At 48.3% G+C, this 14,676-nt stretch overlaps 1 protein-coding gene across 1 annotated transcript; it reads left to right on the plus strand.

The window, feature by feature from the left end:
- The first annotated feature begins 6,263 nt into the window (after window positions 1-6,263).
- On the plus strand, window positions 6,264-14,669 carry DND1 (DND microRNA-mediated repression inhibitor 1). Its single transcript, XM_058035104.1, has 5 exons — window positions 6,264-6,275; window positions 9,951-10,068; window positions 10,971-11,432; window positions 12,062-12,459; window positions 14,520-14,669. The coding sequence occupies exons 1-5, from the start codon at window positions 6,264-6,266 to the stop codon at window positions 14,667-14,669; spliced, it is 1,140 nt and encodes a 379-aa protein (XP_057891087.1).
- The last annotated feature ends 7 nt before the right edge of the window (window positions 14,670-14,676 follow it).

Below are 14,676 nucleotides of genomic sequence, written 5' to 3' on the forward strand. Positions count from 1 at the left end.
TGATGGCAGCACGGTGTTTAAAACTCCCTGAAATTAAATTGCTGTCAGAGCTGTTCTAAACAGAGTAGCATTTATCAAATACATGCTACAGCTGTGTTTTCTGGGTTCTTATTTGAAATTACCTGTGTGAATCATCTGAGGCATATCCTGACAATATCACAGAAATATTATCACCTCTAGGACCGGGGATGAAACAGGACTGAATGAACGGGTGCCAAAGAAAGGAAAAGTTGCTTTGCTGGTGTATTGTGAGCAGTGGTAAAGGGGAGGTTACAAAACTCCACCTCAGACATCCCATCACAGCCCCTGATTTCACAGGGAGACAGGAAGAAGCCTGTGTTAAATTTCTAATTGTTTATTCTAAGATGTGTTTCATTACCTTCCAATCTGGTTTCCATCCCGAACCCAGTGTAGCAGATCTAATTGCAATTGTGTAACTCCTTATTTGTACTAATATGAAACTAATTAGTCTGGTCAAAATTTATGCTGGTGGTGCAATAGGAGAATTCCAGCATTGTTTATCCCGATGCTGAGGAAGGAGGAAAGCTGTTACCTCTGAATCTCCCAGGCTCAGAGCAGCTAACACAGAAATTCTAACACATGGCTTTATTATTATTTGCTTGCATCCTGTGTGTGGCACTGTGTATATCATAGCTATGTGCAGATTTCATGCATTTCTTGCAAAACCCAGCTGCACACAAGCTTGAGCTCTGTCTTTCTCTACAACTCCTTTTGTAACATCATAAACACATCAGATGTGGTGCCCCAGTAAGGCTTGCTGAGGAAACACCACTTTGTATTTTCTATATTTGAATTTTCAGATATACTCCAGCAGTTGGCAATCTCATGAGATGGATTTTAAGCTCTTAGATTTTGGAAAGCTAAGGAACACTGACTTTACTGCTATTATCAGGTGCATATCTTTTTATTGAGACTTTTTTCCCTCTTTTTAATGATCAAGGTGTTTCATAGGTATTTTATAGCCTGCAGTGACACAACCTTCACACAAAAAAGTGTCTCCTCAGTAACAGCTGCCAATGGTAAGTTCTTTCTGATGCAGAGATGGTGTGGTGATTGATGTTTGAAAATGTGAGACTCAAACCATTTCAGGCAACAGAGGGGGGAAATTCACACTGCCAACATTCTGCTGCCTTCAAAGAGCTGCAACATTTTCCATTTTCTCTCTGTCTTCTGTCCCTGCTTTAAGTGGAGTTCGAACCACTTTCAGAAGGGTTTATTTTTCTAGAATAACTCAGGTTAGTTGTCCATATCCTTAGAGCCAAACAAAAAGAAGTTCAAACCTTGGAAGAATTTTGTCTTCATGTTCATCTCCCTCCCAAAGCAAAGTGGATCTTTATGAAGTGGTTTTCTTTTGTCCTGCCCAAATTTGTTTTTAAATTTTGGGGGTAGATTCTGCAGTAGATTCTTCCTTTTACCCTGGAAATGTTTACCCTGGACAGCCTAGAGCTGCCCTTTTAACATGGCATGCCCAATGCCAGGCTGAATTACCGACCTGTAACTGTGAGAGACTGCAATATCAGCATTCATTTGGTGCTTTGCTGAGGCCAGGCCAAAGGGAAGGAGAGGCTTTGGATGTGTGGTGGACAAACCTCTGATCATAAGAACAGCCCTGGGGCCGAGGGAGTTCAGATATTTTCTGAAATTTCAGATATTTTATTATTTTATCCACCCACCTCGGGAGGATGAGCACAACAAACTGCCCTTTGCTTAGCTCTGGGTTCAGAGCAGATAAGAGAGATAAGAGAAGCAGACCCTGTGAGGTGGGATAATGGTTTTCACCACCTCAGTGTCCTCCCTTCCACACCTGGCTCAGGTGTGAGTTAAACTCTCCGTGGGGAAAATATCAGAATATTCACATTCACAATGAGGCCAATTTGAAAAAGCCATTTGTAGGAATGGAACTTTGAAGCTTCCTCCCCACACTGGTGACTGCCAGGGCAAGAGATGGACCCTGAATATGAGACTTTAATGGGAACAGCAGCTGAGGTAAATGCAACCAACCTACCTGCCTCTGCAAGGAATGGCTTGAATAAAACTCTGTCTGAGACACTGGCTTCAAATCCAAGGTCACATGGAGCAAACAAAAAAAAAAAAAAGTGCTCTCTATAGGAACTCAATCCTCAGCAAAGATTTTTCTGGATGGAAAAAAAATATGAATACTTGAAGAAGTGTCTTTTCCCTTGCCAGTGAATTGTGTTCCTCTGAGCAGGTGTCAAGCTGGAGTGTGGGCAATTCCAAAAGGTCTGAAATCCTAAAATACAGCCACAGCAGAGTGCAGCTGGACTCTATTCAGAAACCAAAGACAATCAAATATCTACTAAAGTCCTGTAAAAAATAAGGCAAGTTCTTAGAGATATTCTAGCAAGAGCAGTTTGCTCAGGAACATGTTTTATTCCTCTCTGTTTGAGTCATAAGTGACATAATTTGTCTCGTTTGTCCAGAAATGCTGCAAACAAATGCAGAGAACACTTAGGAGACTTCAACAGAGCTGTCTGCTCAGGAAAGGCTGAAAAAAAATGCTTGCTAAGCCTGAGAAAGGGAAGTTGGAGATGAAGGAAGGAAAAAAAGGAGATAAACTTTGTGACACTAGCAGACACTAGTTCTCATGAGCTGTGAAGGGCTCTGCTGACCAGAAAAGCTGCTGCAAGCTTGAGAAGGAGGAATTGGGGACTGAAGAACTCTCCTGCAGCACTTGGGCTGCTCAGGGCAGCTCAGTTCACAGGGTCAGCTGTCCTGGGACACAGAGGGGGCCAAAAGGACACCTGGAAATGTCCTGGTTTGGACATGACCCTCCTGAACTAACAGACCTTCAAGTACAGAGCTCTGCCAGTGAGCACACTGGGTTTGTGCCTGAGCTCACCACTTTGATGGAGACATTGGAGCCTAAGGCAGAGATGAAGCACATTAAAAACACACCCTTTTGTTACCATGATATTTTAAGAAAAATCCCTTTGCCAGGATTTCTTCTCCTGGGAAGATGAGAAGCCTCAGCTTCTCCATGTTTTGCTCCTCTGGAATGTGATTTGGAGAATTGCTTACCCAGCATGTGAAGTAGTTTTAATTACTGACTAAGCCCAGTCCAGCTGTGTCAGATTCTCTGAGACAGCTAAAGATATGATGATTATTGTAACTCTACCCATTTTGCTATTTCAATCAAATGAACTATTGACACCCATGAGCAGCTCTGACCCTGTTTCTAAGTGATCTCCTTTTATCCAGTCAGGCAGTTGTTTTATAACCTAAACAAAGCTACTTTGTAGCTTCAGTTCTATAGAAACTTGCAGAGTTTATACCGTAAACTGCTTGCCAACCTTGAATTTTGGTCATTGTTGCACTTGCAATGTTCCTGTCCATACACAAACTCAGAACTGGATTCCAATCCAATAGATTTCCAATTCTCTAAATATTTCAATAGCTTGCTGACCAGTAAGAAAAGCACTTGTGATTTTGCAATGCTGTGAAAAATAAAAAAAGTTTCGATAGCTTTTCCACTAACATATAATCATTTCAGACCTTCTCAGGAAAAGATTTTGTCAGTCCTGAAAGTTTTCAAGAGTGAATTTCACAAACCAGAAAATACACAGGTGACTGGGAGAAAAAAAAGCTGCTGCTAGCCAACATCATCTTGGGTATAGTTTTGGTTTTAATGTTAGTTTTGTTTTCAATCTTTATGTTCCTCTCTATGACTGGCTTAGAGTTTCCAAGGAGCTGAACTGTTGAACATCCCGTGCTGTTCAACTTTTCATTGTCATGTTCAAAATAACATGAATAAGAGGCTTTTCTTTCTTATAAAGAAGCATTTTGCATATATTTTAAACTGTACACATGTATTGTACTATAAATGGATGTAAGACAATTATTTTTATCCTCTGGCTCATTATGAAGGGGGGCCAGCACAGGCCAAAAGTCTTTGTCCATTGGAGAAGTCCTGCTCTGTCAGGGCTCTTCTCTGAGATGTGGATTAAAGTGGCAGCAGAGTAGGATCTCACCTTGATCACATAACACACCTTCCCATTCACATATTGAATACCCGCAACCACTGTTTTCCAGACAAATGGCAGAGGGTTAAAACGGATAAAACTATATTAATGTTTTTCTCTTTTATCTCCGTCCAATGAACAAAATTTGAGATTGTGTAGGAGAGAAGATTCAGTCTCACTTTGCCATCTAGTGGCAGCACCTTGGCTTGCTGAGATGTATCCCGGAAAAGCGAGCTGACGTTAGCTAGAGGTAGGAATGAGTTCCTAATTATTTGGAAAAATCAGTCATTTTTCTACTCAAAATACTAAGAAGCCTAGTTACATTTTACAGCAGCACTGCACAAATAGCCACATTGCTAAAGTGAGTTTCCATTTGCAGGTACTTGGGTGAGCAGAGCCTATTTTAGCTGTGTTTCATCATTTTATGAACCTGGATCACTAGCAATTTTTTTTTCCTTGTGGATATGATTCATTAACTTCCCTTTCTACTTGCTCTTGGATTTTTACCAAGACAGTGGTATAGCCAAGCAGTTTATCTTTAGAAATATAAAGGACAACTCAAGGCAGACTGGCTGGACAAGCTACTTCTTCCTTCTTAAGGAGAAAACCCAAAAACTTTTAAACATTTTTAAAATCATTACAATTTTGTATTCAATTTATATTTCTTTGCTATGATTTTTTTGTGCATGTCTGTATTTCAAGGTTTATAGTATTTTTTTTTTCCTTTTTCCACAATTTTGTGAGATATTGGTCATTATCTGGACCTGCAAGATCCTATTTGTGGCTTTATGGAATAAGTGAGTATAGCCTGGCAAGTGACAATGCTGTGGAGGGCTGGAATTGTTCTTTGGGGTCTGGAACAGTGGGGCTGCATCCCTGTGCCAGAAATGCTGAGCTGCCACAGCAGGAGGAACCAGAATTCTAGTTAATGGGTCCACTGGGAAGCATTGGAGGTGAAATGACACTGGATGAGTGGTGTTTGTAGATAAAAATATGTAGGGTCTATTTTAGATCTGTTTAGAAGCAGTGGAAAGCAGAGATGTGGCCACTGCGGTTGTTATCTATAGTAATGCAACAATATAAAAGCATAGGAATAACAGGTGAGAAAAAGTGTAAGAAAGAAAGTGGAGGGAAGGATAAGAGTGGAAAGATCTCATAACTGTGGATCAGTAACTAGACTTGACTGAAGGGACTTGATTGTTGCAATTTTGGCGTCTGGTGGTCTGAGTGGCGCTCACAGTCTTGATCCATCAGGGTGGGGGATAGCCCAAGGAACACCAGGGTCAGTGGGTAAATACAATTTAGGTTTAGATGGAACCTGTGGGTACCTGCCCTGGGGAGGGGAATTTTACACTGTCTGAAGGGTCTTCGGTGGTTTATGACCCCTTTTAAGGCATGACCCTGCCTCTCACTTCAGCAAAGTTAAGCCAATTATGTGACAGAAAGGACAAAAGCCTTCAGCCCCAAGTGGGTGAATGTTCCTCACCCTTCTTTGTGGCCAGGGGAGGACATTGGCACAAAAACAAACACCACGGTCTGTATGGCCTTCTCCCTAACCTGGCTCAACCCCCAGAGCCTCCGGTGCTGGGTGTGCACCCCTCTGGCTCGAGCAGATCAGGTTTCACCACCACGGCCCCAGAAGGTCTGGTCCTCACCCCGGAGCTGGTACAGCAGAGCACGGGGTGCCTCCAAAACGGAGCCAAGAACCAAGAACAGCTCAGACTCTCTCACACAGATGCACTTCGTGGAGATTTAGGCTAATGCACTCTCCTGGGCATCATTGTTTGAAGGATTTCTTTCAGTAGATGTTTCTGAACCCCCCAAAATTCGCCTTTGTGAGCAGGTATTGGAACAAGCAGCAAGAAGTACGAATAGGTTCAAACCCGGCCGTTGTTATCTGAGGTCTAATGACACTGAATGACACTGATGATTGGACTGGGTGGTCTTGAAGGTCTCTTCTAACCCTGACGCTTCTGTCAGGAGAGTTTGGTGGTGCTGCTGTACCTCTTACAGCAGGAGAGTTTGGTGGTGCTGCTGCCCCTCTTACAGCAACTCCTTGCCTTCCCTCGTGCACAAGTGAACAAGTACACGAAGGAAAGGCAAACCAGGGCAAGGCAGAGCAGGGCGCGACCCCCGCGGGGGCTGCCGGGGTCCATCCGGGGAGGGGCGGCGCGGAGCGGGGGCGGCGCTGCCTCCCTTCCTACCCCGGCCCGGACCACAGGAGCGGCCAGAACGGCGGGAAAGCACGGCAGGAGCGGCGGGATGGACGAGAAGGTGAGCGCTGCCGGGGCGGCAGGGAGCGAGCTCGGCGGGGATCCGAGCCCCGGCCCCGGCCCCGGCCCCGGCTGGGAGCGCAGGCAGGGCTGCTCCCGAGCCCAGCCCCAGAGCGGAGCCGCCGCGCCCGGGGTCAGCCCCGTTAGCCCCGGGGTCAGCCCCGTTAGCCCCGTTAGCAGAGCCCGTCCTGCCTCCCCGCACAGCCCAGGCACCCTCGGGCCGGTTCCCTGAGCTGGGATCCGCCGCGGGACCGGGCCACGAGGCTCCGAGGACGGAAGGCGGCTGGGTTTATCCCGCTCTGAGCACGTGTTCCCCCAGTGGGGATTCCCACCCGCGTCCGAAGTTGGTTTTTATTCTTCATAAAAGGTGTAATCCCTTGGAGGTGGAGAGGTGCCACCACCTCGTGGCATTCACTATTAGCTGGTGATCTTTTATCATTGTTTATCGCTATTTATCACTATTTGCTGATCTTTTATCTCCATCCTTTCCCGTTGAGGTATCCGAAAAGGGCCAGTTCCTAATGCTGATAAGGAAGGTCAAAACGGATGTTTTTAATTCGTATAAATCACTTATCACTGAGTTTATTTTGTTTGCTAGGACAGCCACGGTGCTCAATGCGCCCAGCTCTGTCCCCACGACAGCTCCTACCCCGATGGGTTTGGAGGATCGGGATCCGGCCATGCCCCCGTGCCGGCCACATGGACTAGACAGAAATGGCCGGTTTAACTGCCGAGATATTAACCTCCATTGATAATTCCGCTGCTTTGAGGACCATGAAGGATTAAATAGGACTTGTTTTGGCTGGTGTATTTGACGGCATAGCGTCCAATTTTAGAAATTTGTGGAGATCAGATTTCCCAGGAGCCTGGGAGGTAGTGGAATGCATTGTGAGGTTTAAATTCGTTTTTGTTGTGGCAGTATGCATTACTCACTTACAGCTGTGGATACATATCTCCACTAAAACTTCCCTTTCGTATTTTGTGTCAGCATTGGAAGCTGAGTAAATAAATTTCTCCCTTTTTGGCTGAAAGTTGTGCTTCGCATATTACGGCTGTATTTCCCTCTGCCAAATTCATGTTATTCGGCTGAGCTCCTAAATTCGTACAAGTATCAATGCTCATTGTACAAATTTAGGAGAATCATTAGAATTGCTAATTATTCATTAGCAATGATCATCGAAATGCATTCAGGCTTAGGCATGGTTACAGCCATTAGCACAGTGACCATTACAGATGGAGAAAGTGAAGGTTTCCATCCGGGGGGTCAGGTTTGGTGATTTGTGTGCTCAGTCTTGTTCATTCTGGTGCTGATTCCTTCTGTGAGGAGAATAAGCGTTCCTTCAATGGATAACTTGATTTTCAGTGGAGACATGCTGGCATCATTTTCTGAAAAAGTAAAATAATACAAGTCTCGTCGGGGTTTGCCCGGACAGGTTATTATCCCGTTAAAAACAGGGAAAAGCCACGGTGCACTAATTGTTTTGTACTTTTTGGAGACACTGCTATCCATAGATTCCCAAGTGAGTGTGCCCCGAGGTTTAGTTAGTCTCAGGCATTGTTCTGTGCTACTTTTACCGTAACACTTTGTCCTGATCGATTGTAAAGCTGTCAGATTCCCCTTGAATGGAAGGTGGAGCACCTCATTAAGGTTTGCATAAAATGCACACTGAGGTCACAGCGATTATTTACCTTGAGTTTTTCCATCAGCCTTGTGTGGCTTCAGGCTCTTTTTCAATAGGCCATTAACCCATTCTGTGCCTCCATTTGACTGGGGTAATATGGGCTATGAAAACCCCATTGAATTCTGCCTTTTTGGCCCATTGTACCACTTGGAAAATGTGAGCTCGTTTCACTGCTCAGACTAGAGATAAAAGTCCCTTTTCCCATTTAGAACATCTGTGTTCTGTCTCCTGAGATGCAGTCCAGCTAAGCAGTGAAGATGTTCAAGAACATGTAATCACAGAATGATTCTATGCAGGTGCTTTTATTGAAGAGCTCTGGGTGTCAGGGGCACAGAGCCAAATCTGACTCCAATATGGGTTCGGGATGAACACGTTTTTATACCTTTATCATTATATAACTACATATTAATTATTACACTTATATTGTTCTTTTGTATACATTGATTTCATCCAAGCATGGATTTTGTAATTTCCATCAAACCCCCCAAACATCGTTTCTCATGATTCTTGTTATAATTAAACAATAATTATATCCAATTACCAAACAATCATCGCATCTAACAATCATGCAATTTATCATAGTCATCAAATGATTATACAGGTGCAGCCTAACATTTTCCCAGGGCTTACCAGGCCTACCCCTCCTTTCCAACTCCCCTGAATATTCCATGATTTTGGAAACATTTTATCCCTATACTATCACAGGTACCCTTGGTCAGTGCCAGTTTGAAGCAAGTTACCTTTGGGTGCCATGCTGGGAAAAGCCTCATCCTGCTGTGACAGGATTGTGGGGTGTACTGCTCCTGTTGGAAATCATACAGCTTTTACATTTTCTTGCAAACTTTAGTCAGGAGTTTCTTTCACCTCTGCCCCAGGGGAGGATAATTGCAATTTTTTGAATTCTTGAAAATAACACTTTATTAGATAATTCTTTCCACCTCTGTTTTCTCAATGGACGAACTGTAATCCTAGTTCTTGGGAATGGTCAATTAGTCTGACATTACATTTAGAATTCTTGGTATCACCATGAAAATTACTCCATCCCACGTCTCACCCATATTACTGAGTTGTGGGATGGAGTGAATTTTGTGGTGATACCAGAAATGCATGCAGTTAGTGTTCCACAGGTGGGCATTTCCCTGTGTTATAAAATTTCAGTAGCACTCCTGGATAATTGTTCATTAAAAGCTGTGTCTTTTGTAATTTCATCTCGTTTTGTAACAAGGCCAAGGATTTGGCCCATCTTCAGGAGATGCAGTTAATTTTCTAATCTGTGCAATGTCAGGAGCACTTGGAGCCCGTGTAAGCATTAGCTAAACTTTTTCCTCCAACTTTTGTTTTCCTTTCTGTCCTCCTGTAACTGTCTCTGCAGCTGTTCCATTTTCAAGGACAGTAATAATAACTCAGCTGCTTTCCAGTTCAGTGGTCAGTTCTTGTTTCTCTTTAATATTATATCTTCTGTGCTGGCAGGCAACCTTCCACCAGCCCAGGTTGCTCCAAGGCCCATCCAACCTGGCCTTGAACACTTCCAGGGGTGGGGCAGCCACAGCTTCCCTGGGCAACCTGTGCCAGGGCCTCACCACCTTCACAGGGATGATTTTCTTCCCAATATTCAATGTAACCCAGTGTCTTTCCCTTTAAAGCTGTCATGATGGAGGGGGTCACCTTGGCTCTGTGCTTCAGCTCCCTCTTGCAGCACCAGGCAACTGGTCCCTGTGTTTTGGCTTTCCAAGCCCTTGCAGAGCTGTAGGAAACTGGTTTTTGGGCTCTAACAGAGTTGCTGGGCTTTGTGTCAGGTGGAGCAGGCTTGGACAGTCCTTGGCATGGGAGTGTTGGGAGGCTCCTCAGGTTCCCTGAGAGCAGAGGAGTTTGTTTGCCCCTCCAAGTGCTGGCCAGCACTGGATCTTGTGGTTCCCTCATGGGGTTGGGATGCTCCCAGCTGGGAGGTTGAAAGCTCTTTGCTCACAAATTACCAGCACCATCTCCTCCTTCAGATATGGAAGAACAAAATCAACGAGGCCAACAAGATGGCCCTGCTGGCCTGGGAGAAGGAGACGGGCATCGAGCTGGTGCAGATCAATGGGCAGAGGCGCTACGGGGGCCCTCCCCCAGGTACGGCAGAGCGGGGCCGGGAGGGGACTCACCTTGTTAAAAATAGGTCAGAAACTGCTGTAAAATAGTTGATAATTGTTAAGCATGTACTATAGTTTGGTTATGGTAAAAGGAGTTAAAGAGCAGTTATAAGAAAAACGGTACTCAAGATACCATAACACACCTCAGTGAAGTGCATCACAAGCCAGCCTGGACAGAACTGTCATGGCCAATCACGCACCTTAAACCTTCGTGCAAATGAAGGGTCCCAATAGAAACCAATCCAAAGGAACAAAAAACAGGATTAAAAAGGGCCTTCTGACCCAGGGAGGGAGGGTGCTGCTGAACCTGTGTCACACACACACATTTTATGAAAAATCCTTTCCTTAGGATTTTTTTCTTCTGAGAAGCCTCAGGAACAAAATGTAAACAATGGTTATCTGCTGTTGTAGAATGCAACAGGTGCATCTGTAATTGGTGTCATGTGGTTGTTTGTAATTAATGGCCAATCACAATCAGCTGGCTTGGACTCTCTGTCCAAGCCACAAGCCTTCGTTATCATTCCTTCTTTTCTATTCTTAGCCAGCCTTCTGATGAAATCCTTTCTTCTATTCTTTTAGTATATTTTCAATATTTTATATATATATCATAAAATAATAAATCAAGCCTTCTGAAACATGGAGTCAGGATGAGGGAAGAGACAAGGATCTAAGACCCCTGTGAACACGGTCACATACCTGAAACATCAGGGCCATTGCTGCCAGCACTGCAGCATCCTCAAGGGAATGCTCCTGCTTGACCCATGGGCCCCCACGCTTTAGGCCTTTACTTTTTATTATTATAATAAATGCTGAAATCACCGTAGTACTGGGAGCGAGGTCCCGTTTTTACAGCTACGGTCACAGTGTCCCCGTGTCCCGCAGGCTGGGTGGGCGGCCCGCCGCCGGCCGGCACCGAGGTGTACATCGCCAGGCTGCCGCAGGACATCTACGAGGACACGCTGCTGCCGCTGTTCGGGAGCGTGGGGCGGCTCTACGAGTTCCGCCTGATGATGACGTTCAGCGGGATGAACCGCGGCTTCGCCTACGCCCGCTACGCGTCCCGGCAGGACGCGCGCAGCGCCATCGCCACCTTCCACCGCTTCCAGCTGCGCCGCGGCTGCGCCATCGTCGTCTGCTGGAGCACGCAGAAGCGCGAGCTGCTCGTCAGCGGCCTGGGCGCCTCAGTGAGCCGGCGGGAGCTGGAGGCCACGCTGCAGAGGGTCACCGAGGGCATCTGTAGTGTCACCGTGCACGCCAGCCCCTCGCAGAAACAGGCCAAGCTCGCAGTGCTGAAGTACAGGTCGCACCAGGCTGCTGCCCTGGCCAAGAAAACTCTGATGGAAGGTGAGTGGTGCTCAGGGATGCTGGTTGGGCTGGGCTTCCCACTCCTAGATTTGGCTGCAAGGTGACTTCAGCCTTGACACACCCCGTGCTGTCTCCCTGTGTCCTGTGGGATGCCAGCTGCCCGTGGTGCAGTTGATTTTCAGCAGTCCTGGTGGTGGGGTGAAGGGGCTGCTCAGAGCAGGAGCATCACCAGGTCAGGGCATCCAGAACATTAACCAAGTCATTAAACCTTTCCAGTGGAGCTGCCCAGCCCCTCAGTGTCCCTTAAACACTCCTGATAGAGCTGCTCAGTCCCTCTGAGCCCTGTCCCATGGCTGCAATGCCCTGATGGGACACACTTCCCAAACATCCAACCAGCACCTCCAAAGTCTCAGTTTGTACCCATTCCTGCCCCAGCTGAGGAGCATTTGGCTTTGAAAGCTGTTCACCTTGACTCTAAAATCAAGCTGCCCCTAAAATCCTGGAGAGGGATGGGATGGGATGGGATGGGATGGGATGGGATGGGATGGGATGGGATGGGATGGGATGGGATGGGATGGGATGGGATGGGATGGGATGGGATGGGATGGGATGGGATGGGATGGGATGGGATGATGCTGGAGGGTAGGTGAGCATCTCCTGTCTCCTAGGGACCCTGAGGCTCGGCAAAGCAAAGATGATGGTGGAATGGCTGAATCCCCAGCTGAAGCAGAAGCTGCAGCTCTGTGAGGAGGAGCCACCATCCAGCTGGGTGCAGGGAGGTGAGAGCCCAGCAGTGCCCCCGCCTCTGTCGCTGCAGAATGTGCTGCACTGCCTGAACACGCTGTGCTGGAAGCATCACCTGAGGACACCCCTGATCAGGACCAAGTGTGTCCAGGTGAACCCCAACGGGTGGCAGCACTTCTGGTACCAGGTGGCCATCCCAGGGTCCCACGTGCCCGTCAGTGGCTTCATGTGGATCTCACCAGACAGGCAGGGCCAGAGTGAGCACGAGAAGGCCAAGGTGGTGGCAGCCCTGCACCTTCTGCGGGTGTTGGCTGAGTCCTTGGTGAGTCCTTGCACAGCCTTTCCCAAAGTCCTGAAGGGTCCCCTGGGAAGGTGGAGCTGTGGCACTTCTGGGCAGGGTGGGATGGGGCAGGGAGGGACCCAGGCTGGCTGGCAGGGCTGAACACTGTCAGCTCTGAGCTGAGGATCTCTGATTTAAGCACAGGATGCAAGAGGGGGTTTGGGGCTTAGGGCAGAGCCTGACCTTTCTCTCTCCCCTGCAGGGTGCCAGCTGAAGTAGCAGCTGCTCTACCACAGCCACGACTGAGCCCCAGCCCTGCTGGGCTCCTGGCCCTGTTCCAGCATTCCTTGGAGTTGTTTGCATCAGTTTTGAGAGCTGGCTCTGGAGGATAAGGGCTGCTGTCCTGTTCCACGGCAGCCACCACGTCCCCGGGCAGCCCTCGAGTTGGTTCTAGTTTTGGGTTGTTGGTTTTCCTGTTGCCAAGTTTGGTTCTGTTGAGCTGGTTGGTGTGGTGTTGGAGGGCAGATGCTGGAGAAGCAGCAGCAGCTCTTGGAGGGGCTGTGCCAGGCCTGGATGCCAGTGTGATGGAGGGAATTCCTCCACTGGCATTCCTGAGGAGCAGCCTCAGGGGAGAACAAGGCCAGCACAGAGAGTGTCCCAGGGGTCACAGATGTTCTGTGAGCTGGTGGAGCTGCTGTGTGGGGAGAGGAGTGCCCTTAACCTGTTTGCATAGTGAGGAAGCAGCTGTGGAGTTGGCAGCTGTCCATGAATGATTCCTCAGCCGTGGCACATCTGGCCACGTGCTGTTCTTTTGGCATTAAAGAGTTCTGGAGAGCACCAGCTCAGTCATGTCATCTTTTCCTCCTGCAGCCTCAGCTCCCTGCCTGTCCACTGCATCTCAGTGCTCTCCCCACACCAGGAAAGGGAGGGACAGGGTGGGATCTGGAGCCTTCAGAGCCTGGTGGGCCCATTGTGTGGGAAGCAGCATTCCCTATCACCTTGATCTTTGTTGTCTTCGACTCACTGGGCTCTTTCTCACCAGCTTTTGATACTCCTCAGACTCCTCCAAGTGCCTCCTAATGTCCTCCATGTTTTTTTTTGTGGTCCTCTGGGATATCTGGGAGCACCTTGTTGGAGGTTTTTCCTTTTGTTTTTCTCTGTCTTAGGGAATTTCCCCCCGTTTTTGTTGCTAAGGAGCAATAACCATTCCAAGGGAGGCTCCTGCCTTCCTTAGCAGACACCTGCCTTTCAAACCAGGACACCCCTCTATGCTCTCCAGGGACTTCGGGTCTCAGTTTTGTTGACTGCCCACCCCCAGCTCCAGGAATGAACCCCTGGGGGCTGCAGCTGGTGCTCCAAGGGCTCCCAGGCAGTGCTGGGAATCCACTGGGGGATGTGAGCCACAGCCAGGAGTAGAAATGCTGGAACTGCACCAGATCCTCCCCATTCCCCAGCAGGTGCAGGCCATGGCTGACACTGTTCCAGGCCCTGCTGCCCACTCTGCCCATCCCAGGGAGGGATCCCTGTCCCTCTCCCTGCTCATGGCACTCTGTGACCCACCAAGTCCCTTTGGCAGCACCCAAGTCCCATCCCTCTTCTTTTGGAGATCCCCAGGATCCTCTAAGAGCCTTGGGGTGCACTCTTCAGGTTATTCCTTGCACTCCCTGGAAGTCTGTCTGTCCCTCCTGGGCACACCAGGACTCCTTGCCTTATGAGGATGAACCACCAGCACAAGGAGCTGGGAAGTGAAAGGCACTGAGTTTATTTCTAACAGAGCTAAAGTCTTAATTAATTAATTAACAAAGGGTAATTGACCTGCTGGGACAGGGATCCTTCAGAGCCTGGTGGGCCCAAGCCTGGGAGGCTCTGGCCTCCCCCCCCCAATCCCAAAACAACCTAAAGGACCCCCAAATTCATCCACAAACCCCAGCTTTACACCCCTCACCACAGACCCCAACCCTGTTCCCCCATAGCTCAGAGTCCCCCCCTCATCCACCAGAGCCCCCCAGCCCTGTTCCCCCATACCTGAGTGTCCTCCCCCCCACCATCCACAGAGCCCGCCATCCCTGTTCCCCACCTCAGGGCCCCTCCCCATCCCTCAGGGACCCGTCACGGACCGTTCCCAGTCCCTGTGGCGCCAGCCATGTGCCCCCACCCCCAAAGGCCTCCTCTGCTCCAGGACCCTCAGCCGCCCATCCCCAGCCTGTCCCCCCATCCTGGGGCACCTCCCGCGGGGCCCCCTGCCCCCATAACCGCTGT

This window comes from Melospiza georgiana, chromosome 15 (assembly GCF_028018845.1).
Source record: "Melospiza georgiana isolate bMelGeo1 chromosome 15, bMelGeo1.pri, whole genome shotgun sequence".
Classification (NCBI taxonomy): domain Eukaryota; kingdom Metazoa; phylum Chordata; class Aves; order Passeriformes; family Passerellidae; genus Melospiza; species Melospiza georgiana.